Here is a 26,308-nt window from a genome sequence, read left to right on the forward strand (position 1 = left end):
AACCAAATAAACAACACAGGTAGGGCAGCTACAGGAAAAACAGGAAGCCATAACTAACCCTATAGTTCCAGGAGAGATCTTACCTAACTCCCGAAAAGAACTAGAACAGGTGAATCTTCCTGGCAGCTGCTTACCTTCACTGTACTAAATAAATAACAAAAAGTGTACTAAGAAAATAACACCACTACCTGGTTTAAACGAATAAACTAAAGTCAAAGAAACAATCGTTAGGATTGCTCCAGCATGGCGAGGCAAAGCAAAGAGTAATCTCGCCGCAAGGCGAGAAACCCCCAGCTGGCAATCAGGCGAGCGGGGCGGAGAGAGAGCGACCGCCCGACATCAACGCCGTCACAGCTTAAATAGCAGGAACTCCCATGACGTCACTTCACTTCCGCTGTGCAGGGAAAATCCCTTCTCAAATCTCCACCCACGAACTCAAAAGAAGGGAACGCAACACTTAACGCGAGGGAACGCAACACTTAACGCGAGGGAACGCAACACTTAACGCGAGGGAACGCAACACTTAACGCGAGGGAACGCAACACTTAACGCGAGGGAATGCAAGACTTAACGCGACACTTAACGGGAGGGAACGCGACACTTAACGCAAGGGAACGCAACACTTAACGCGGGGGAACGCAACACTTAAGGCGAGGGAACGCATTACTTAATGCGAAACTTAACGGGAGGGAACGCAACACTTAACGGGAGGGAACGCAACACTTAACGCGAAACTTAACGGGAGGGAACGCAACACTTAACGCGAGGGAACGCAACACAATGCAAAACTTAACGCGAGGGAACGCAACACTTAACGCGATGGAACGCAACACTTAATGAGAAACTTAACGCGAGGGAACGCAACACTTAATGTGAAACTTAACGGGAGGGAACGCAACACTTAACGTGAGGGAACGCAACACATAACGCAACACTTAACGCGAGGGAACGCAACACTTAACGCGATGGAACGCAACACTTAACGCGAGGGAACGCAACACTTAACGCGAGGGAACGCAACACTTAACGCGAGGGAACGCAACACTTAATGCGAAACTTAACGCGAGGGAACGCAAAACTTAAGGCGAGGGAACGCAACACTTAAGGCGAGGGAACGCAACACTTAAGGCGAGGGAACGCAACACTTAAGGCGAGGGAACGCAACACTTAAGGCGAGGGAACGCAACACTTAAGGCGAAACTTAACGGGAGGGAACGCAACACTTAATGCGACACTTAATGGGAGGGAACGCGACACTTAACGGGAGGGAACGCAACACTTAACGGGAGGGAACGCAACACTTAATGCGAAACTTAACGGGAGGGAACGCAACACTTAACGCGATGGAACGCAACACTTAACGCAAAACTTAACGCGAGGGAACGCAAAACTTAACGCGAGGGAACGCAACGCTTAACGCGAGGGAACGCAACACATAACGCAACACTTAACGCGAGGGAACGCAACACTTAACACGATGGAATGCAACACTTAATGCGAAACTTAACGCGAGGGAACGCAACACTTAACGCAAAACTTAACGCGAGGGAACGCGAAATTTAACGGGAGGTTTCGCAACACTTAACGCGAGGGAACGCAACACTTAATGCAAAACTTAACGCGAGGGAACGCAAAACCTAACGCGAGGGAACGCAACACTTAACGCAAAACTTAACGCGATGGAACGCAACACTTAATGCGAAACTTAACGCGAGGGAACGCAACACTTAATGCAAAACTTAACGCAAGGGAACGCAAAACCTAACGCGAGGGAACGCAACACTTAACGCAAAACTTAACGCGAGGGAACGCAAAACCTAACGCGAGGGAACGCAACACTTAACGCAAAACTTAACGCGAGGGAACGCAAAACCTAACGCGAGGGAACGCAACACTTAACGTAAAACTTAACGCGAGGGAACGCAAAACCTAACGCGAGGGAACGCAATACTTAACGCAAAACTTAACAAGAGGGAACGCAAAACCTAACGCGAGGGAACGCAACACTTAATGCGAAACTTAACGCGATGGAACGCAACACTTAATGCGAAACTTAACGCGAGGGAACGCAACACTTAATGCGAAACTTAACGGGAGGGAACGCAACACTTAGCGCAAAACTTAACGCGAGGGAACGTGAAATTTAACGTGAGGTTTCGCAACACAGCGCGAGGGAACGCAACACTTAATGCAAAACTTAACGCGATGGAACGCAACACTTAATGCGAAACCTAACGCGAGGGAACGCAAAACCTAACGCGAGGGAACGCAACACTTAACGCAAAACTTAACGCGATGGAACGCAACACTTAATGCGAAACTTAACGCGAGGGAACGCAACACTTAATGCGAAACTTACCGCGAGGGAACGCAAAACCTAACGCGAGGGAACGCAACACTTAATGCGAAACTTAACGCAAGGGAACGCAACACTTAATGCGAAACTTAACGGGAGGGAACGCAACACTTAACGCAAAACTTAACGCGAGGGAACGTGAAATTTAACGTGAGGTTTCGCAACACAACGCGAGGGAACGCAACACTTAACGCAAAACTTAACGCGAGGGAACGCAACACTTAATGCAAAACTTAACGCGAGGGAACGCAAAACCTAACGCGAGGGAACGCAACACTTAACGCAAAACTTAACGCGATGGAACGCAACACTTAATGCGAGGGAACGCAACACTTAACGCAACGCTTAACGCGAGGGAACGCAACGCTTAACGCGAGGGAACGCAACGCTTAACGCGAGGGAACGCAACACTTAATGCAAAACTTAACGCGATGGAACGCAACACTTAATGCGAAACTTAACGCGAGGGAACGCAACACTTAATGCGAAACTTAACGCGAGGGAACGCAACACTTAACGCAAAACTTAACGTGAGGGAACGTGAAATTTAACGTGAGGTTTCGCAACACAACGCGATGGAACGCAACACTTAATGCGAAACTTAACGCGAGGGAACGCAACACTTAATGCGAAACTTAACGCGAGGGAACGCAACACTTAACGCGAGGGAACGCAACACTTAACGCAAAACTTAACGCGAGGGAACGCAACGCTTAACGCGAGGGAACGCAACACTTAACGCGAGGGAACGCAACACTTAATGCAAAACTTAACGCGTGGGAACGCAAAACCTAACGCGAGGGAACGCAACACTTAATGCAAAACTTAACGCGATGGAACGCAACACTTAATGCGAAACTTAACGCGAGGGAACGCAACACTTAATGCGAAACTTAACGCGAGGGAACGCAACACTTAACGCGAGGGAACGTGAAATTTAACGTGAGGTTTCGCAACACAACGCGAGGGAACGCAACACTTAATGCAAAACTTAATGCGAGGGAACGCAAAACCTAACGCGAGGGAACGCAACACTTAACGCAAAACTTAACGCGATGGAACGCAACACTTAATGCGAAACTTAACGCGAGGGAACGCAACACTTAATGCGAAACTTAACGCGAGGGAACGCAACACTTAATGCGAAACTTAACGCGAGGGAACGCAACACTTAACGCGAGGGAACGCAACACTTAACGCAAAACTTAACGCGAGGGAACGCCACGCTTAACGCGAGGGAACGCAACACTTAACGCAAAACTTAACGCGAGGGAACGCAACACTTAACGCGAGGGAACGCAACACTTAATGCGAAACTTAACGCGAGGGAACGCAACACTTAACGCGAGGGAACGCAACACTTAACGCAAAACTTAACGCGAGGGAACGCAATCTATCATGAGGGAACGCAGCACTTAACGCTAAACTTAACCCGAGGGAACGCAATCTATCATGAGGGAACGCAACACTTAACGCGAGGGAACGCAAACTATTGCAAGGGAAGATGAAACATTTTGTGAGAGAACATAAATCTATTTCAGAAATGAAATTCCCTGTCCCTTTAGTACATTTCAGTCTTTGATGTGCATCTGTTTTTCAATACACTTGATACTTAAAAATGTAACATTAAAGTTTTAAAATATCCCATTTTCATATTTCTTCTTACATCCTTACCATTGCTAATAGACACTATGATGTCATTTTAATATTTGCATACTGTGTTTTGATTGGTCCTCTTGCTTGCATGCATTTGCGTATTGAATCGGTCAGTTCTTTGTCATATAATATCTTTTTTTTTATTCATATATCTTGCTAAATAAATCTCTGAAGTGTTTCTTTCAGTAAATGCAAATCTCTTATTTTGTAATAAATCTCACGTTTAATCTAAAAGCCCTTTGTGTGTCCTGTAGAGCTGTACTCTGGGCTGCCAGTTGGTGGCGGTGTGGAACAGGTGGCCAAGAAGACAGAGGAGAGTGATCTGTGGCAGAACCGCTCACCAAACTTCCTCTCTGAGAAACAGTTCAACACTGCCATGGCAACCATTGAGCCCTACTGCGCTGTGTGCATGCTGTTCTGTCCGTACAAACAGGTGATGCCCTGACCTGATTAAAACGAACTACAATTAAGTCTGACTAAATTTGACGATTTCATTTTGTAAGTTGAACAACTGTCAATCATTGTGAGCATTAAAAAGGAAAATTGCTGTAGGTTCATCACCAAGACTTCGTGTTTTTGATGTTTGTTTGTGTTTATGTGTGTTAGGCTCTTAAGGACCCCTCCAATGTTTTGGACGCACCCGGGTCGGTCTCTCAGTTTGGGACTCGCACCCGTCCTTTGATCCCGGAGATGTGCTTCAGTGCCGGTGCTGAGAACACAGAACCCCTGCCGTCTAATTCACACATTGGTGATGACGGTACCAGCGTTCTTCTGTCCTGCAGTAGCTGCAGTCTGCAAGTCCATGCAAGTGAGTACAGACAATCTGCTCTGTTTACTGTTAATGTTTTTACACTGGATATCAACGTTATCTATCGAACAGAAATGTCTGTAAAGGAATGGCTCACCCAAAAATGTAAACTCTGTTGTCATTCCCTGATTGTCTCTTTATCTCCTCAACTGGGCCCAACCAATTTACCCTCAGTCAGCCTGAACTTGAGCGCCGTTATTTATTTCGAGGGTTAGAAATACAGATGGAAAAGTGGTCCGTTTAGTTTGTTTCTCTTCTCGGCCTGAGTGTAAGCCGCGTAGCCAATTACTCCATCCATGTGTGCGAGAGACTGTGGACTCGAATGTACACAAGTGTGGAGTTCACTGAGGGGACGCTGCCCTCTGATTGGTCCGTTCTGTGCTGTGTGTTTGTGTGTAACTTGATGGTCCAGACACACACATTTCTGTACGCTTCAATCCAACATTTGAGAAAAAACAATAAAGACAATCGAGGAAGAAAAAACGTAAAATATATCCTTTAAAATATAAGCCATACTATCCTACAAGATTTTGCTTCAAGTTAATTGATCTTGTTTTAAGGATGTTTCGATGTTTTTCCCAGAGAACAAGACAAAAATCCCGTTTTACAGTGTTTGTGTTTTCTTCAAATAAAAACGACAGTTCAAACTTATTTTTAAGTTTCATGCCGATTTTTCATCAAACTAGTCCAGAAATCCATAACGACTGTCACAATCGTCCCACTGCTTATGGTTTATATCCATTTACAAAAATATTTCCATATTTACCAGTTTTCAAAAATTGTTCGGTGGTGCTGTTTAGCATCAACTAACGATATCGTTATATTGACAAAGATATTTTCATTTGTGATGTTCACGATTTTATAAAGTTCTGCTCGTGGTGTTTAGCAAGAACTAATGATATTGTTATTTACGAAGATTATCTATTAATGCAGGGGTTCTCAACCTTTTGCAAGCTGGGCCCCCCCAAAGCTGGTTCATTGCAGTTGGGGCCCCAGTGCCCCCCGCCCCGCGCTTTATTGTTGTTATTATTATTATTATTATAATTGGCAGTAGCACCAGACTTCTAATGTGAGCTTGCATTATTATTATTATTATTATGAGTAGTAGTAGGCCTATCATCATTACTAGGCTATTGCTATATAATTATATGAGGTTACATGCTTTATTGTTGTTATTATTATTATTATTATTATTATTATTATCATCATCATCAGTAGGCCTATTATCATTACTAGGCTATTGCTATAATTGGGAATTGGCACCAGACCTCTGATATTAATTTATGCTTTATTATTGTTGTTATTACTAGGCCTAATAGTAGGCATCATCTGCATTTTTTACAGAACTTGCTGGTAGGTGATGTTAATGTGAGACCTGAGCCTGCTTTGCCTTGCAAAGATCCTCAATTCTTGGCTCAATGTTTGATAAACATAGCCTCAAATCATCCTCGATTTGTGCACGATTGCGGTATTTCGTTTTGAGTGCAGTCATTTTTGAGAATCCTGCCTCACACTGCCTATGTCGACGCGAAAGGAAGGAGAATCTTCAAGGCGACGTCACAGTGTTCAGGGTATTCCTGCATCAATGCTGCCCAGAATGACGAAAGAGGGCAGGAGCTAAAGAGTTCCTTCAGTCTACTGTCACTCTTCAGCTCAATAAGCTGTTCCTGCATATCAATTGATAGCTCGTTTGCTGTGCACACAAACGGATCTCGAACCCACGCAAAAGAGCGATAATCCTCTTTAAAGTACGTCGCAAATTGTTTTCTCATTGCTGACAGGTGCTCAGACGCTGATTGAAATAGGGAGGAGAAATCGTGTGACGTGCCTGCATCAGTGATAAAGTCTGCAAGGCTGGGGAACATGTCGCAGTTCCCTCGACTGATGCGCCATGCCAGAGGTCTAGTTTTTATGTGAAGGCGTGCACTTTGTCTGCAAGGAGCAAAATATGAGTTTCGTGGCCTTGCAAAGACAGGTTGAAATCAAACAAATGAGCCGCTTTCTAAAGCCTATGAGCGCAGCACACACAAATAAACTAAATTGACATACTGCAGTTAAATTTCAAAATGTGGTGTTTTTATATTTATAACATTTGAATACAGTTCAGCAACATACATCACACCGACCTGATCGACCAAGAGAGCTGACAATTGACCATCACTTAATTTACCATCCCTCACGATTGAAAATGTGACACTGATTTCATATGACAGTTCAACAAACAAGTTAATAATATTAAGTCACTTACATTTTAGAAGAAATAATGACTGTTTTGGTCTATTTTAGCAGCGAAAATAGATCCGATGAATCCAAACAAAGATCACAGCATAGCCATAGTGCATCTCACAGCAATACTCAATCGTGTTTTGAATGATTCAGTGTTGTGAACGAATCGGTTGAGTCAAAGATTCAATGACCCATTCACAAACATCTGTCTCATTCTTGATGAATCGGCCGTTTGAACGATCGTTCAATGACTCAATGACTGTAATGAAACCGCTTATCACCTACATTTGCGCTCACTATCGACAAACCAATCAAATTTGTTCAAAACTTTTTTTTAAATCAGTCCAAACACATTTTAAATTTTTATTCAGGAGTTATGTATATACAAAACTACAACTTTTATAACAGTATTTAGTGACAAAGAAAAATGTCCCCAAATTTTTTTTTTCCAGTTTTTTTTCCCTTCCATCAGTAGCCTACTCAGCTCCCAGGTGAGAACCACTGTATTAATGTATTCCATATTATTAGTTTGCCGAAATCGTCTAGTCGTGTTTAGCATCAGCTAACATTATTATGATATTTACAAAGATCATTATTTTTACGAATATATTTCCATATATACAATTTTGCAAAGATTTACCAGTTGTGTTGTAACTAACGATATTTTTATATGAAAATATTATGAAAATTTTCCATTTATTAATATATTCCATATTTACGAGTTTTCCGAAATCGTCTAGTCGTGTTGTTTGATATCAACTAATGTTATTACGTATACAAAGATAATTTAATTTACAAATATATTTCTATATTTGTGAGTTTTCAAAAATCTGCTGTTGTACAACTAACAATATTATCATATTTATAAAAATATTCCCATTTATGGGATTTTTCCACAATCAGCCAGTCGTGTTGCTTATTTATGAAGAAATTTCAGTTTCCAAAGTCAGGTGAACTTTGTATTACCGAAAACACTTTTTTTTCTTCTTTATTTTGTAGAGTAATTAAATTAGGGTTTGAATAAGAACGTTGCAGTACGTTGACTGTCCTGTTTTCATCAATTTTAAGTTAATTATTGTGAACATGAGGCAGTTGCTGCATTTGCTTGACTGATTTATGAAGTCTGATCGTTCTCTGATGAGTCGTTCTATATTGGTCTGCTTTTAGAAACACTAATCAGTTTAACATCGGTGCGTTTCACTCTGTCAGACTAATTAAAGTCGTCACGTGTCATAAGTATACTTGCTCATGTTTTCGGGTCCTTCTGTCATACCTCTGCTTACTGCAACTTCTCAAACAAAGAAACACGGCTCATAAATCTGTTTAGATGAGCCATCAAAGCATTATAAAATAGCCGATGCTTTGGTCCCCATGAACTTGTGCTTGTGGAGCTAGCAACCAAACGCCGCCAAAATAAACACGGAGCAACCACTGGTGGCACTGTTTCACCAACTTTACCCCACTTCTAGTTATTTTTCCAGTTTGTTTTCTTTTCTTGAAGAATGAGGCGTGAAGTGAAAGACGGCTTGTTTGGTGTGCGATTGTGTGGATGCTAGCTTAGCCTCCTTATTTCTTGATGCTATATTCTGCCAACCCGGTTTCAACTTGAACGCTTGAATTCGAACGTTCTTCCAGCAGTTACGAAAATTAGTTTTGTGTCTTAATGCGCTTCTCTGGAAGATAATGCTTGGAGGTTGTGTTTGTGTCCTTTTGTTTTGGCTCAAGCACGGCTCGATTACGTAGTATGTAGTATATTTTTCAATATTCTAGTATGTTTTTATATCAAAGTACTTATATGAGTTTCCTGGCCTTTGTGTGACCCAGGAGAGAGCATATGAGGTTACTAAAAGTGTTGATGCTGCAGAGGCCACAAAGAGCACCCAGCTGTAACAAAACAATGAGGCAAAGGACCTTGAAACACAGTTGAAGATAAGGAGTAAAAACAACTAGTGGTCAAATTAATTAAAAAGATAGACTAAAGCCAAGTTTCTACCAGTAAAAAGATATCAAAAGGCTCTGTGAGATAATGGTGGCAAATAGTATCCATTGGTTACAAAAATAACGAAGGGGCGTAGAAATGAGGTAATGCCAGATAACAAACTGTATAGAAGAGGAGGTTTTGGACTAAGAGAGTCAGAACGGACAGCTGACCGGTCTCAAGTTTGTTGGTGTTTAATAAACTACAACTTTGGCATCTGGAACTCAAGACTCCGAGAGTTTTCTTGCATTTTAGAGAGGTTCGTCAAAGATTTTCCACAGCAGGTTCCCGCTGGATGAACTGTAAATATATTTGTAGAAGCAGCCATTATGTAAACCAGGAAAACTTTGAAGGCTGCATGACCTACGTGACTATGCTATGGGATAGTGTTGTCTAAAGTACCGACTTCGGTAGCAAGTCGATACTGAAATTTAAAAAAATGTGTCGCTGTTGAGCGGAATCATAAACACCTCTGATTGGCCATTGTGTTCACGCGCTCATCGGATATGTCTGTGATTGGCTGCAATGATCAGCGCTTAAAAAACATGTTGTAAATATACATCAATGACGCTCTTCACCGAGCGCTTGTACGGATACACACGGGAGAGTTTGAAAGCAGGACCGGTCCGCTGATAGACGGCTGCTTGTGCTTTCAAAAGCTCCCAAACACTTCCGTGTACTCTCAAACGCTCCCGTGCGTTGATCATTGTAGCCAATCGCAGACATATCCGATGAGCGCGTGAACACAATGGCCAATCAGAGGCGTTTACGATTCCGCTCAGCTGCGCTCCAAGCGTCACATCTTTTAAATGTCAGTACTGACTTGGTACCGAAGTCGGTACTTTTGACAACACTACTATGGGAAACCTCGAAGGTTGTACATATGCTATTTTATCTCACCTTAGCCATGTTTTTTACAGAATGCTACACAGTGGAGAAAGCATTGGACGAATATCACAGTCCATTTACTGGAAACGCGTTTAATGGATGGTTGTGCAATGATCCGTCAAACCCCAGTGCTGTTGTTTACTACTATAGTTACCAGCGTTTGTATGTTGTTGTTGTTGTTTTAAGATGAAGTTTAATAGTAACCCTAAAACTGTTTGGTATAATTGGTTTTCCAATCATAACGCTTCATCAATGGATTTTAAGTTTGCAATATTTTCTGCAAATATAAAAAAAATAAAAAAGGTTTTATACAAGTAGTTTTTGATAATTAAAGACTTTAAAGTGCTTTTGCAACCCAAAGTTCATAATTCAATGTATTTTTAAGTGAAACTGGACAATTACGTACCAAAATAACTTAGCGCAGGACTTGATTTTATCCTTTGTGATATTATTGGTTCACCGTTTTGGCCACGCCCACACGGCCTTGATTAGCGACAGAAAATAAGTCTTCGCTTCAGTGGTGGAGACGATTCGTTTGACAAAAGATTGCCATTTTTTCTTATAGCATACACTGATGAATCGCACACAATAAGACCACTAACATTTATTATGTTGGGTCAATTTTATTGCCGTGTTCTGATTGGTTCTTACGTGGATGATCTAACTTCTCATCTCGCTCATCTGTCAGGTTGTTATGGCGTTAATCCCGACACAAATCCAGAAGGCTGGACGTGTTCTCGTTGTACTGCAGTGGCGTGGACAGCTGTAAGTATTTAAAAATAAATGTAATGCTAAAATGAATGTGTGTCATGTATCTTAATGGTAAAGTGTAAAAGATAACTATCATAGGATCACATGTTTTGAATGAATTAATGGTGGGTCAATCGTTGCAGGCGTGCTGTTTGTGTAGTTTAAGAGGAGGAGCTTTGAAGAAAACTACAGATGACAGGTGTGTTATTATAAACTCGATTACGAGTTTGAGGAGCTATATGGCATCTGTTCATGCTAATTTTACAGTGGCTTCCAAGTTGAAGTCTTAAGTTGTATTTTCTGCCTGTAGGTGGGTTCATGTGATTTGCGCTGTCGCCGTGGCCGAGGTTCGTTTCGTCAACGCTGTGGAACGCGAGCCTGTGGACGTGACTGCCGTCCCCGACAACAGAAAGAGTCTGGTGAGTAACAATAGGAGGAACTGTATATAGCTGTATGTGACCTGTATGTAAACGCTCATCATTCTTCTGTTTGTTTGCTCATTCTTTCCTTCGTTCGTTCATTGTGTTTCATTGTCTTTGTTACTTTCTTTCCATCTTGTTTTTCTTTTGTTGGTCCCACTTTAAATGAGGTCTCTTAAACTACTATATACTAACGTTAAAATATATAATACATTGTATATAATACAGTGTTGTTATTGTGTAACTACATGTTAGAAAATCTTACAAGATTCGCATTTGCTGCTGCTGAGGTTGGGGTAGGTTTAGGGAAAGGGTTGGGGTAGGTTTAGGGAAAGGGTTGGGGTAGGTTTAGTGAAAGGGTTGGGGTAGGTTTAGGGAAAGGGTTGGGGTAGGTTTAGGGAAAGGGTTGGTTTAGGGAAAGGGTTGGGGTAGGTTTAGGGAAAGGGTTGGGGTAGGTTTAGTGAAAGGGTTGGGGTAGGTTTAGGGAAAGGGTTGGGGTAGGTTTAGGGAAAGGGTTGGTTTAGGGAAAGGGTTGGGGTAGGTTTAGGGAAAGGGTTGGGTTAGGTTTAGGGTAAGGGTTGGGTTAGGTTAGGGTAAGGGTAGGTTTAGGGGAAGGGTTGGGGTAGGTTTAGGGTAAGGGTTGGGGTAGGTTTAGGGAAAGGGTTGGGTTAGGTTTAGGGTAAGGATTAGGGTAGGTTTAGGGTAAGGGTTGGGGTGGGTTTAGGGTAAGGGGTGGGTTTAGGGAAAGGGTTGGGGTAGGTTTAGGGTAAGGGTTGGGGTGGGTTTAGGGTAAGGGTTGGGGTAGGTTTAGTGTAAGGGTTGGGGTGGGTTTAGGAAAGGGTTGGGGTGGGTTTAGGGTAAGGGTTGGGGTGGGGTGGGTTTAGGGAAAGGGTTGGGGTAGATTTAGGGTAAGGGTTGGGGTAGGTTTAGGGAAAGGGTTGGGGTGGGTTTAGGGAAAGGGTTGGGTGGGGTAGGTTTAGGGAAAAGGGTGGGGTGGGTTTAGGGAAAGGGTTGGGTGGGTTGGGGTGGGTTTAGGGAAAGGGTTGGGGTAGGTTTAGGGAAAGGGTTGGGGTAGGTTTAGGGTAAGGGTTGGGGTGGGTTTAGGGAAAGGGTTGGGGTAGGTTTAGGGAAAGGGTTGGGGTAGGTTTAGGGTAAGGGTTGGGGTAGGTTTAGGGAAAGGGTTGGGGTGGGTTTAGGGTAAGGGTTGGGGTAGATTTAGGGTAAGGGTTGGGGTGGGTTTAGGGAAAGGGTTGGGGTGGGTTTAGGGAAAGGGTTGGGGTAGATTTAGGGTAAGGGTTGGGGTGGGTTTAGGGTAAGGGTTGGGGTAGGTTTAGGGTAAGGGGTGGGGTGGGTTTAGGGAAAGGGTTGGGGTGGGTTGGGGTAGGTTTAGGGTAAGGGTTGGGGTAGGTTTAGGGTAAGGGTTGGGGTGGGGTGGGTTTAGGGAAAGGGTTGGGGTAGATTTAGGGTACTTTAAATATAAGTACAGTGCATTGACATCTATGTACACTGTAAGTATATTGTATCAAATGCTTAAGTAGACAATAGTGACAGACTCCTAATATAAAGTGGGTTTCTTTCATTGGTTCATTCATTTGTTCCATTTTCTTTCGTGTATTTGTTCACAATTTTAGTTGTGTTAGACCTTCCATCAATTTTTATTTTTGCTGTTGTTTGTCCATATTTTTCGTTTGTTCTTTAAGTTCTTTTGTTCGTTCATTCTGTTTTTCACTTACTGTTTTTTTCTTCCTTCCTTCCTTCTCTCTCTCTCTCTCTCTCTCTCTCTCTCTGTTGTCTCTCTCTCTCTCTCTCTGTGTTGTCTCTCTCTCTCGCTCTCTCTGTGTTGTCTCTCTCGCTCTCTCTCTTTCTCTGTGTTGTCTCTCTCTCTCAATTCAATTGAATTCAAAGGGGCTTTATTGGCATGAATGTAAACAATACAATATTGCCAAAGCAGAACTACATCTTAATGTATACATTTAGTTTAACAAATTTAACACATATAAAAATAAATAATAAAAATAAATACAAAACAGGTTCAGAACTGCTGAAGACACAGTGTTTAAATAACTGAAGAGAACTGACATATACTTACACATAAATGAATATACACACACATACTGAGGGTCACTGTGGTGAATATTGGGGTGACACACGGGGGTAAAACACATAACACAGATTCACCCGCTGTCTCTCAGACTGTGACACGTTAAAACGTATCTTGCAGCCAGTGCTGCTGTGTGTCCCTCTCCAAGTATTATGTTCATTTGTTCTTGTTCTGTCATTGTTATAAATTTGTCTATGCTGTGTGTTAATTTATGCATATAAATGTCCCTTGTATTTTTTAATTTTGGGCAGTGAAGGAGAAAGTGCACCTCTGTCTCAACCTCACCTGTCGTACAGTGAGCACACACCCTTTCTTCTCTGGGTAACCATGTTTTTCTGTGTCTCCCTCTCTCGATGGCGAGACTGTGCTCACTGAGCCTGTACTTGCTCAGGATCTGTCTCTGCTTTGTATCTCTGACAGTCAGGAGATACTCTTCCAATTCATACTTTGATTTTAGAGTCCGATAGATTTGTAATTTGCTTTGTGTTTTAGTTTCTTGATCCCAATGTTCCAGATAGGTGATTTGAGATTGTTTGATGATGTGATTTATTCTGATGTTTGGTTGTAAGGCAGTGCTGGTCTGAGGCTGGTTACTGTTAGTACTGTTAACCGGGTTAGTGAGTCTCAGAACCAGCTGACTGACGGGACTGTTTTCAGGGTTCAGTTCTTGGGTTTGTAGTGCTTTATAATGAAGCGACTCTGTAGGACTTGATTTTAAATGCATCCAAAAATTTAGAGATCTTTTTTGTATGTTAATGATCAATGGGAATCACTCTCTCTCTCTGTGTGTGTGTCTCTCTCTCTCTCTCTCTCTCTCTCTCTCTCTCACTGTGAGCATGGGGAATGATGCATTATTAATAATGTGGAATGCCTGAATAATCAGGTGTCATTCCTCACTGTGCTAAATGAAATGCATTGATTATATAGGCAGGTTTCTGCCTCTGCCACACGTTTGAACGCACACAGTCCTGCCCACGGCTCGACTAACGGTGCTCAATGCATTGTCAAAAATACAGTACCGAACAGTGTGCTAAAGAAACCAGAACGGACATCAACGAGTCTAGATGATCTCCACTGCTGTCGTTATAGCTGCCGATGAGATGAAAAAAGGTGCTTAACGTATTATGCGCTAAACAGAACGACCGCTTCATGAACCGTTCATAAAGTTTTCAGCTTCAAGTCGCGAGTTCACGTTGTTAATGATGTCATCTCAGTTTTTTGCACAGGTTTTTATTTCCGCTGTTACACAAGCACAACCTAACAATAAAGCAGACAATTGTTTGTTGTACGGTTTATCTGCTAGATTAAAACTAAGGCTCCTCTATATCCTTCCTTGTGCGCCAACACAAAATTGACCAGGTCTAGATGTATGAATAAATGACAGAGGGAGTGACATCCGTAAATCACCTCTTTTTTTTCTTTCCTTGTCCATTGGCCTGTCTTTTGATCAATCCCTCTGGAACAATAAATCAAAACCTCTCGCCCACCGATGATATATTTCCGAGCTGGTGTCACGTTGAAAGGCCATTGTACATTACAGCCGTTTGGCCACTGGGACTGAAATGAAGTATTGACGATTTAATAAAGAATTTTTATCCCTATCGATATTCCCTTGTCCATGCGGGATGTGTGTGCGTGTGTACGTGTTTGAGGGTGGTTCTGCGGAAATGGATGGAAGAGGAGAGATACTGGGGAGACAATGGGACACATTTGAAAGCCAAAAAAATTAAGATTGAATTTAAGAGTAATGCATTGTCAGCTGGTCAATATCACAAAATAAGAGAGCGTTGATTATGAGAGACTTCAATTACGATGTGTTACACTGTTTATTAGACAAAAAATTATTTATGACATGCTGAGATTCCAGAGAGCTTTTTTCCTTATTTCCATGTTTATCTTAAATTGCATCTGTCCGAATTTCAGAAGTGTGTCTACTGCCACAAGACGACCAAACAGATCCTCGGCGCGTGTATCCAGTGCTCTTATGACGACTGTTCCACGTCTTTTCACACCACCTGCGCCCTCCTCGCTGGGGTGGTCATGAAGCCCGCTGATTTACCGTACGTGGTGTCCGTCACCTGCCATAAACACAAACAGACCAATCAGAGGGTACGGTTTATTTCTATTTTTGAATGTGGATTATAAACATTTCAAGTTTTATAATATATTGTTCATTGAAAATATAATAAATTAGTTGCCATTTTTATTTTAATTCCATTATATTTAGAGTTTTGACAGTAAATTAGTTTCGTTTCAGTTTTGTTACGTTAGTTTTGATTGTGGATTATAAACATTTCAAGTTTTATAATATTTATTAAAAACAAAAATTAATAATTGTAAATATTTATTTGAGAATTTTAGAGTCGTAAATTTTTTTTTTTTTTAGCTTAGTTTCAGTTTTGTTTAGTTTTCACTTTTATTTCAAAATTGCTTTAATTTTCGTTAACAATAATAACACTGCATTGAAACGATGTTCCACGGCAGATGAAATACGGGTCTCGCGATCTGTCTCTGGGTCAAAAGGTCATCGGCAGGAACAGCAATGGTTGGTTCTATCGCTGCATCATCACTGGTATTGGCTCGCAGAGTTTCTATGAGGTCAACTTCGACGACGGATCGTACTGTGATAACGTCTTCCCTGAGAACTTACTGGTAAGCTAGAGAATATATTAAAGTAATAAAGCACTGAACGCAACTATTTGTTTTATCTGTTATCGCTTTGAATTCTCTGTCAGAGTCACGATTGTCTGCGCAACGGCACTCCAGAGCTCGGAGAGCTGGTGGTTGTGAAGACGATAGATGGACGTGTCCTCAATGCGTCTTTTGTCAAAGAACACGTCCAGAGACTCTACCAGGTAACTGTCTTTATAGTGCATCTGAACTTGTGAGACGCTTCAAGCGGCAAAACCTCTAAATGATACAAAGAACATAACGAACCACCAGTCGGCATTAACAAACCTCTAGCTTCTCTCCTCCGTCTTGTATTATTTATCAGATCTGAGTCACAGTACTCTAAAACAACAACCCCGCTGAAATGTTGACGTTCAGATACTTTGGTGAGGTCATTCAGCCTCGTTTAGACATTCCAGTCAAACTTTCTCCCACCTACCAGACGCATTCAGGAGCAGATGAGTAATCGTAACTGGATGGCAGAAAGTCTGATGGGTTTTGAAACTAAGTGCAGATGTTCTGGAATTGAGATTTGATTATCAACTTGTTTAAAGTTTGGTGCTTGTTATGGTGGTGTTGGTTGCTTTTGCATGAAAAGATGTGTGGGAATCCTTCTGAAAAGTTTTAAATAAATATTCTTTGATGCTCGTTGCTCATCTTGTGCACTTTCTTTTCTTCTAGGTGGAGTTTCAGGATGAGACGCAGCTCTTGCTGAAGCGAAGTGAAATCCACGCTCTGGATCAAGAGCTTCCCAAGAGGGTCTTGTCTCGTCTGGTAAGTGTTGTATTTTCTTCAGGCCAAGAAACGATCGTTCTCCAAATATTGTTCTGAATCAAATGGCTGAAAACATTTTACTCTTATCAATTGACCACAGGTTGGGTGTTTGTTCATAAAGAAAATGTATATTATTTTAGTAAATTGCATCTTATTTTAAGGTGAAATGTGCATTTATGTACTTTATTACTTAAAATGCAACTATATGTCACCCATTTGTAGGTTGATTCCTCCAAGAGTGCATTTAAATTATTATTTTTTTACATTTTGTGGCATGAAAATTGTAATTATTTGCGCATTTCGCAACAATTAATGCGAGGGAACGCAGCACTTAACGCGGGGGAACGCAGCACTTAACGCGGGGGAACGCAGCACTTAACGCGGGGGAACTCAACACTTAACACGGGGGAACTCAACACTTAACGCGGGGGAACGCAACACTTAACGCGGGGGAACGCAACACTTAACGCGGGGGAACGCAACACTTAACACGAGGGAACGCAATCTATCGCGAGGGAACGCAATCTATCACGAGGGAACAGAACGTGAGGGAACGCAATCTATCGCGAGGGAATGCAATCTATCGCGAGGGAACGCAACGTGAGGGAACGCAATCTATCGCGAGGGAACACAACGTGAGGGAATGCAATCTATCACGAGGGAACACAACGTGAGGGAACGCAATCTATCGCGAGGGAATGCAATCTATCGCGAGGGAACGCAACGTGAGGGAACGCAATCTATCGCGAGGGAACACAACGTGAGGGAACGCAATCTATCGCGAGGGAACGCAATCTATCGCGAGGGAACGCAACACTTAACGCGAGGGAACGCAGTCTATCGTGAGGGAACGCAATCTATCACGAGGGAACACAACGTGAGGGAACGCAATCTATCGTGAGGGAACGCAACACAACGCGAGTGATCGCAACACTTAATGCGAGGGAACGCAATCTATTGCGAAGGGAACGCAACACTTAACGCGAGTGATCGCAACAATGCGAGGGAACGCAATCTATCACGAGGGAACGCAATCTATCGCGAGGGAACGCAACACTTAACGCGAGGGAACGCAATCTATCGCGAGGGAACGCAATCTATCGCGAAGGGAACGCAACACTTAACGCGAGGGAACGCAATCTATCGTGAGGGAACGCAATCTATCGCGAAGGGAACGCAACACTTAACGCGAGGGAACGCAACACTTAACGCGAGGGAAATTTTTTTTTGTTCTTTTTGTGGCATGAAGATTTTTATTATTTGCGCATTTCATTTTGGCGCCACAATGTGGCATGGAAATCACACACTGCCCCTTAAATTTAGAATTTCTACATTAACAGTGAAGTTGAGCCCATTTTGAGAGATCTGTAGTGATGTCAGAACTAGTCCTGATGGTCCATTTTTGGGTTTCTTTTCAACAGGTAACTGTGAACCAGCAACCACCTCAGATCCAGACATCAGACGAACCCCTGGCTGCAAAACGCCCACGCTTGCCAACCCCGCCACCAACACTAGCCATTGAGCCTTCGGAGCTACCTCCAGAATTAGTCACTGCTTTCCTGCCCAATAGTATTACTCCAAACACCAGCACTGCCCCCAGCCTGCCCCCCTCTACCCAGCCTACCCCAATGCCCACCTTAACTGCCCCAGTGCCCAACCAGCCCGCCCCAGCCCCTCAGCCTCTACCCAGTGAAAGCTACAGCCACAGCTCCAGCTACGTAGCCTACATGGAGTCCCTCCTTAACTCTGACTTTCCGCCCGAGGAAGGCGAACAAGGCACGGAGCCGATGTATTAAAGCTTCGTCCTGCACTACAGGCGATTCGTCAATGCTTACAGACTCTAACTTATCCACTGCATGTCTCTCTTGTTTCATTTATTCGCTGTTGTGCTATTCTGAGTCTCACTCCTAAGAACCGGCGCGTGCGAGACGCATGTCATTTTAGACTACAACTGAAAAGGACCCAGTACATAGCCTTGGGGGACACCACCCTCTTCCGACCCTTTCAACGATCCCACGCTTTGTCTCTCTTTCTCGGACAGAGCCACCATATGTTTTTTGGATGGATAATAATTCACTGGATGTGCCGTTTACTTTATACATGATTTTCTCTAACAAGTACTAAATATTTTTCTAATTCAAGTCAAAATGTCATTCTAACCTGTCACGGATCAACAGTCTTTATCTGTACAGTTTCAGGTATTTTTCTCTGTACTCAAGGGTTGTTGGGTCAAAAGAAGGCTTTTAGCTGGGGAAATGGGATTTAACGAGTATTTAAATGTCTTTTGTCACATCTAAATTTAATATTTGTATAAAGATATTGCAATTATGGCAGCATCCGAAGCTACGATTTTCTGTTAGTGTACACATCTGTGTTACGATAGATTCTCATGTCTTTACGTATCGAATATAATCAACGATAAAATGTTTTTCAGCACCAGATGCTGCATTTGTTTTTGTAGCATACTCTGTAAACGTAGACGATGATATTGAAATCTATTCACATTGTCTGTGTTTATTATAATTACTGTTGTTGCTGTTATTATTTCTATCGATTTTTATTTTGGTGAATCTTTGCAACATTATGTAGAAAGATGGGGGAAAGTTGAATTTATAATTTTTATCCAAGAGATTTGAAGGTGCATAATTGGAACGTATAGTCATATAGTTAATATTAAACAGATACGCAAACCGCCTTCTCACGGTGCTATAGAAGTCTTGGACTACTGAGGGGCGCGATGGGTCACATGACCCATGATGTGTACATACTACATACTAGATGTCCTAATTAAGAATCAGCTCCTGTTGGTCCTCAGCGTAACTTACAGAGTACTGTCAGGTCTTTTCAAATGCCATGTCACATTGAAATAAACGTCAACGGATTTCGGATTTAGTTTCCATTGGCCTACATTTGTTTTGGCGAGGGGGGGGGGTCTTATCAGTCTATCTCATGAATATTAATTAGGTTCGGCGAGTAGTTCTATCTGATTTGCCGCAAGGCAGAAAAGTGGGTGTTAACCATCCTCTTGCGCGTTTCGTCAGTTCACAGTCAAAGCAATCAACTTGGTTGAGTCGTTGTTTTCTGCAGTCAACTACATTTTTTTCTTGTCAGCCAACAAAATATGCTAATTTTCCAAATGTTGACATTTCTAAAGGTTTAATCATTGCTACACCTCTGGCAATCACGTACAAATTGATCCTAGCTTAGCCCCAACCGTTGACGACATCTAACGTCGTTTCAAGACTGGACGCAGTGTGTCGATGGTATTTGTACTCTTCTGTTCCTGAGGATTCTGGTTTGTGTTGAGTAATGTCGCAAAGGGGCGAGTTCAACGATATAGCCAACAGAAGTTTGCATACTCATGATGGCAAATGTTTATCTGTGCAGAAGTACTAGGAAAGATTCTAATAAAATGTGAAGTGACATTGTGCTTCGTGTTTGTGTGTTTCGTCATTTCTGTTTCAGCAGCAAACCGATGGAATGCATACTCCGGGTAGGGAAGGAGGTATTGCCCCAAGTGAAGGAGTTCAAGTACCTCGGGGTCTTGTTCACGAGTGAGGGGACAATGGAGCGGGAGTTTGGCCGGAGAATCGGGGCAGCGGGGGCGGTATTGCACTCACTCTATCGCACCGTTGTCACGAAAAGAGAGCTGAGCCTGAAGGCAAAGCCTCGATCTACCGGTCAATTTTCGTTCCTACCCTCACCTATGGTCATGAAGGCTGGGTCATGACCGAAAGAACTAGGTCACGAGTACAAGCGGCCGAAATGGGCTTCCTCAGAAGGGTGGCGGGCTTCTCCCTTAGAGATAGGGTGAGGAGCTCAGTCATCCGAGAGGAGCTCGGAGTAGAGCCGCTGCTCCTTTGCGTCGAAAGGAGCCTGTTGAGGTGGTTTGGGCATCTGGTAAGGATGCCCCCTGGCTGCCTCCCTAGGGAGGTGTTTCAGGCACGTCCAGCTGGGAGGAGGCCTCGGGGAAGACCCAGGATTAGGTGGAGAGATTACATCTCCACACTGGCCTGGGAACGTCTCGGGGTCCCCCAGTCAGAGCTGGTTAATGTGACTCGGGATAGGGAAGTTTGGGGCCCTCTGCTGGAGCAGCTTCCCCCGCGACCCGACTTCGGATAAGCGGTTGAAGATGGATGGTTTCCATGGTGATGAAAAAGCTGACAATAGCAGGTATTTATTAAATAGTATTTTCTGTACCTGGAAATGTCATGAAAATATCCGAAGTGAACATGGGTAGTTTAACATGGGTCAGTATACTTTTGGAAGTTGACATGTTATCATCTGAAACGGCATTTTTCCAATTGTTTTATCATTCAAACATATTTTTTGTTGTGATTGATGCAGCTTTTATCATGGAAAAGTCATGGAAATTCTTTTTTTTCCTCCCCAATTTGGAATGCCCAATTCCCAATGCACTCCACGTCCTCGTGGTGGCGTAGTGACTCACCTCAATCCGGGTGGCGGAGGACGAATCCAAGTTGCCTCCGCGTCTGAGACCGAGAATGAGAACCACATTATAGCGATCACAAGGGGGGGTTAACCCAACGTGACTCTACCCACCCTAGCAACCGGGCCAATTTGGTTGCTAAGGAAGCCTGACTGGAGTCACTCAGCACGCCCTGGATTCAAACTCACGACTCCAGGTGTGGTAGTCAGCGTCAATACTCGCTGAACTACCCATGCCCCCCATGGAAATTCATCGTTAATACATTTAGAAACCCTCCTCTGTAAACCTCACAATGCATTTCACCTTTAAGACTGACAGCCGTTAACAAACTAAAGTAACATCACCTCATTACAAAATCTCTTATGCTGTGCTTGTAAAAGAAACCGTGAGATATTTAAGGACATAGTTGCATCTGCAGGGGCATAAAAGTGAGGAAATGTGAAATGACACCTGCACTCATTAACCGCAGTGTGTGTGTGTGTGTGTGTGTTAGTTCAAGCTCGGGTGGCTTTAACCCAATGGAGCAAAGACTGTGCGACAGAACAAGCTGCAGAAATTAAAGTCATCTTATGACGGTGTTTTGCATAAAGAGACTTGTTTGGAAAGCACACAGCAGATTTGAGTTTCATGAGTGTCGGCTGGTCTGTCTGTCTTTATCTGTCTCTCTCTCTCTCTATGTCTCTGTCTTTCTGCTGTTGTTGAGACATGATGTGCATCTAGATCTTGCTCTTTGATGTTAGTGAAAGTTGTTTTGAAGTCAACACATGAAACGGGGCCGGCGTGTCGAGAGCGCAGTTCTACGTGACCCTCGGTGACCCTGTTGCCATGGCGGGCCCATTTGATGTGAGTGCGGTCCCCCTAATTACAGCCACCAGAGCCCCCCACCCCCCACCCCCAAAGACAAATTCTGCCAGCAGAACGGAGCTGCAAGTGACCGCATCACTCTGACCTGCCTGTCTCTCTCTCTCTCTCTCTGAGCGGGTGGTATTGAAATTCCGATCACGTGTCTCTACATCCAGAACAGGGTGCTGGGAACGTGCCAGATTTGCAATTACAGATATTAAAATGCATTTAGGGAAAGACTAGTCCGCTTTGATATTGTAGATTGGGCTAATAAAAATACTAAAGGAGAATTTTGATTCGGCCAAGTGAGATCAGCCTGTCATATCGACTTTGGCCTTGTTCAGAATAGCATACTACCATACTACACTTGCAGAATGCATCATTTTATCTGTGCGTAGTATGCCTATTTTCTGTATGCATTCAGTTGCATAATGATTACTGTACCCATAAGGAAACAAAATGGCATACTACCATACTACTAATACCATTTCTGCAGAATGCTGTATGTACACTACAAAGTATGCAAAGCTAGAAGTATGCATAGAATACTCAGCTAACCAACAGTACTTAATCTGCCAAACAAAGCATGCTAGCTGCGTCTCAAATGACGGAAGCACTCAGCACTCATAGTACAAAGGTGCCTGGAATTGTTCCTGGCAGGCAGCAGAGGCCCTTAGCCCACCCTCATCCCTTATCCTAAACATAAAGAGCCTGTAAGGCCGAGTAGCCTGCGAGGAATAATGGCAGGCACCTTTCTCCCATCACAAGGATTTAGATGCTTCAATATGGGATGCAATGGTCCCCCTTGAGCGTCTCGCCGTTAAAATACGGGACGTCTTATTTTCAGCCAATTACGGAAGTTCATACACTTCGGCCAAAATACTCAAATACTAAATTCATTATGATCGTAACCCCATTGGACTGCTAAAAAGAAGACATTTTTACTCTAAATGTAATTCAAAATAACTTTCCGAGATGATAGCTGGACAACAATGTGGCGTACTAGTGTCGCTAAACGCATGTTAAATGTTTAACATCGCAGGAGGGTTTCTGATTCACATACCATTTAATAACATGCGTTCGGAATAGCGTAGCATGCTACCATTACTATATCTGCCATATCCTAACATAGCATACATGTAGCACGTATATGTTTAGCATTGTTGCAATTAGCATACAGTCCAGTTAGGATGCTAAATGTTTAGTGTTGCATAATGTGTTCAGAAATATGCATACTATGCACGGTGTACATGCACCACACTGCAGAAATAAAACTGAATAACCACAGTTTGAGTGTTTTGTTTTTTCACTTAATGTGTGCTTGTTTTGGAGAAAGTATCGTTTGTGTGTGTGTGTGAGATAAGTTGTCCTCCGAGTTTAATGAAAAACAGTGTCGTGAGTTACTGGCATGTTAATGAAGTGCATCTTTGTCCAGTCATGGACGACAAACAAATCGCTTCTCTCCTCCAAAAGCTCCTGAACGCTCCATTAGCTGAGAAGAGGATAAGGGATCTATTACTGTGAGCTCAACTCGATTTATCAGCGTCTCCACACACACACACACACACACACACACACACACATTAAGTGCATTTTTTTTTTTTTACTAATTTCTTGCACTGGATATAAAAGAATGGATAATATCAGCTTTCCGAATTTTTTTTTGACTGATAATGCAGCCCTTTACAAACATTTACCATAGTAGGTATATATATGTGGGTGTGGGTGTGGGGGTGTGGGTGTGTGTGCGTGTGTGTGTGTGTGTGTGTGTGTGTGTGTGTGTGTGTGTGTGTGTATCCACCAAACTACCCTTTGGGAAGTTCTGTGATGGCACTATGGAACAGTAATCGTATCAGATGTTAATACAACTGGCACTTCGATATTTCCTATTTTAATGTATCACTGTACCAAAGTATCTGTGATGTTCTGTGGTACTTCCAAGTATTCCCATGGTACAGTACAAGTGCAAAACCCATGTTAATAGCTAGCGCAACAGTCAGGTTTCCAAAGTAATATTCCCATTCATTTTCTCCATTGGGAAACATATAAACCTTAATAGAAAGACCTACTGTGAGCTCTGATTGTATAGTCATCAGTCCGCATTATTTTAGCGTAATCTTTAACACGCTAAACATGTTTAATACTTGCAATTGCTGCAAACAAAGTGCGGCAAAAGAGCTCTGCAGTGACCGCCCACTCCCATGATGCTAATCAGTCTCCCTACACTCCCAAACTACTTTTATAATTGTATATATCTGACTATTTTGCAATAGATTTACGCTAAATATATCATTCAATACGGTTATATTTTTACGTTGTTTTTAATTCAGTTGCGTCTTTCGTAAGGTCCGCTTTGTGGGATTGTAGTTCATTCCCTCATTAACCTTGTGCGACGCGTCCACGTGTGTAGGTTGCGTTTTGGCTTGACTATACGAAATGCATAATTTCAAAGAATTAATACTGACTGAATACTGTTCACAAGACTCAACACTGGCATTTAAGGGACAAACTTCTGGTGCACCGCGTCACATGACACAATGGTGTGACGTCGTCTTCTGTGAAGCGCTCCTAGCGGCTTTAGTTTTTTTTGACGTGCCGCTTTAAAAAAAATCCATTCATTTCTCAAGCGTCAGTGCACTGATATGGTAAATAGTCTGTACTTATATAGCGCCTTTTTAACCTTAGTGGTATTCAAAGCACTTTACACTGGGTCTCATTCACCCATTCACACACCAATGGCGGCAGAGCTGCCATGCAAGGTGCTAGCCTTCGCTAAATAGGGAGCAAGAGTTCATCCTATAGCTTTCTATTTTTCGGGCGGCTGTGGCTCAGGTGGTAGAGCGGGTCGGCCACTAATCGCAGGGTTGGTGGTTCGATTCCCGGCCCACATGTCTCCACATGCCAAAGTGTCCTTGGGCAAGACACTGAACCCCAAGTTGCTCCCAATGGCAGGCTAGCACCTTGCATAGCAGCTCTGCCATCAGTGGTGTGTGTGGCTGAATGAGTCACAGTGTAAAGCACTTTGGTAACCGCTAAGGTAGAACAAAAGTGCATTTACTCCTAAAATCCGGTCAAAGGTTCAGTTTCAGGCTGCAGATGATGTACTCAACATGTTTGGCAGACATGGGCCAATGATAATCAGAATTGTATAATGCTAAATGTTATTTTAACATGGCTGGCAGTGATAGGATGTTGCTGGCCATTACTTTTAATCAGAGTTATTTGTTCAGCTTTATAAAGAATCAGCTGTAATGTCTATAACGTCTCAAAAACACCAAGCACACAGCAGTAACACTGCTCAGGAGGTTAAAGATGATTTTCAAAAATTTCTTGCATCAAATGAAAGTTTGTAATGTTGTGATTCACCTTGGAGCTGGTTGGTTTGGTTCAGAAAATAAGGATATAAAACGGTTTAAAAATAAGGCACATCAGATGCAAAATGTAAATAAACAAATAATACAAATATATTGCAATTTTTGTGAAGGCTAACATATTTTAGCATTAACAAAGTGGCTCTGAATGATGTTGAGTTTCCCTTGCAAACACTTTGTATGTTAGAATATACCATATATAGTGTATAATGCGATTCCTATGCCATGGATTCTTTATAGAAACAATAATGTGATTTTAACACAGAGAGAGAAATACTGACAGTCGTACAGACACATTCAAGCGTTTCTGCTTGTCATTTTAAAACGTATAGCTTGTCATAACTCTAGAGTTTGTCCGTTTTAGTAGTCAGAATGCTTTCAGATTAGCTAAAGAAGCTGAAGTGTCCTCTGACCTCGGCTTATTCTGCTGCTTAAAACCTCATTTCAGACACAATTAGCCTTCAACCTGAGAAAAACTTTTAAAGACGTCACGAAATAAAAATCGAAGTTCGGTGGCGTGTAGTTCATGCCTCTCGGCTCTGAGGCTAGCTAGCGTGCTAAATGTTGACAAAACGAACATTTAGCAGGTGTGCACACTTACATTTTGCAGTCTTCAAACGTCTTAGAAGAGAAATTGTTTAGTCCAATAAAATGCTCTCTGAACGGCGAATGATCAATGCACCGTTGTAAACATCACCTGATTAGCATTAGCATGTAGCATGAGTCTTCCTGTGTCGTACTGACCAATGGGCAAAACTTTTTGAATGCTAATCTTCAAACATGGACATAAAGAGAGTTTAAAAAGAAAAACTCTGTCAACTCAGCATACATTTAATTGAGTATTTTGCTGAAAGCCATTTAAGGAGATTAGCGGGAATTGTTCTAGCGTACACACAGGATTAGCTTTAGCCAGGTGTTCAGCGTTACCGACAGAGAGACATGAACTGCGTACAAATTTATACACTTTCATATTATGTACTAAGTTTTAGAATGAACAATAAGTAGGCTACGATATAGT

At 42.5% G+C, this 26,308-nt stretch overlaps 1 protein-coding gene across 1 annotated transcript in view; it reads left to right on the forward strand.

Moving 5' to 3' along the window:
* The window catches only part of LOC127639609 (lysine-specific demethylase 4B-like), a 59,656-nt gene extending 39,552 nt beyond the window's left edge, over positions 1 to 20,104 (forward strand). The window contains exons 13-22 of the mRNA XM_052121718.1: positions 4,267 to 4,445; positions 4,619 to 4,820; positions 10,601 to 10,677; positions 10,806 to 10,861; positions 10,973 to 11,081; positions 15,106 to 15,291; positions 15,667 to 15,834; positions 15,918 to 16,037; positions 16,534 to 16,626; positions 18,048 to 20,104. Of these exons, the coding sequence (XP_051977678.1) occupies positions 4,267 to 4,445; positions 4,619 to 4,820; positions 10,601 to 10,677; positions 10,806 to 10,861; positions 10,973 to 11,081; positions 15,106 to 15,291; positions 15,667 to 15,834; positions 15,918 to 16,037; positions 16,534 to 16,626; positions 18,048 to 18,422 (1,565 nt within the window). The 3' untranslated portion in view covers positions 18,423 to 20,104. The remainder of the gene's footprint in view (positions 1 to 4,266; positions 4,446 to 4,618; positions 4,821 to 10,600; positions 10,678 to 10,805; positions 10,862 to 10,972; positions 11,082 to 15,105; positions 15,292 to 15,666; positions 15,835 to 15,917; positions 16,038 to 16,533; positions 16,627 to 18,047) is intronic.
* Positions 20,105 to 26,308: the final 6,204 nt, after the last annotated feature.

Source organism: Xyrauchen texanus, chromosome 48 (genome assembly GCF_025860055.1).
Source record: "Xyrauchen texanus isolate HMW12.3.18 chromosome 48, RBS_HiC_50CHRs, whole genome shotgun sequence".
Taxonomy (NCBI): domain Eukaryota; kingdom Metazoa; phylum Chordata; class Actinopteri; order Cypriniformes; family Catostomidae; genus Xyrauchen; species Xyrauchen texanus.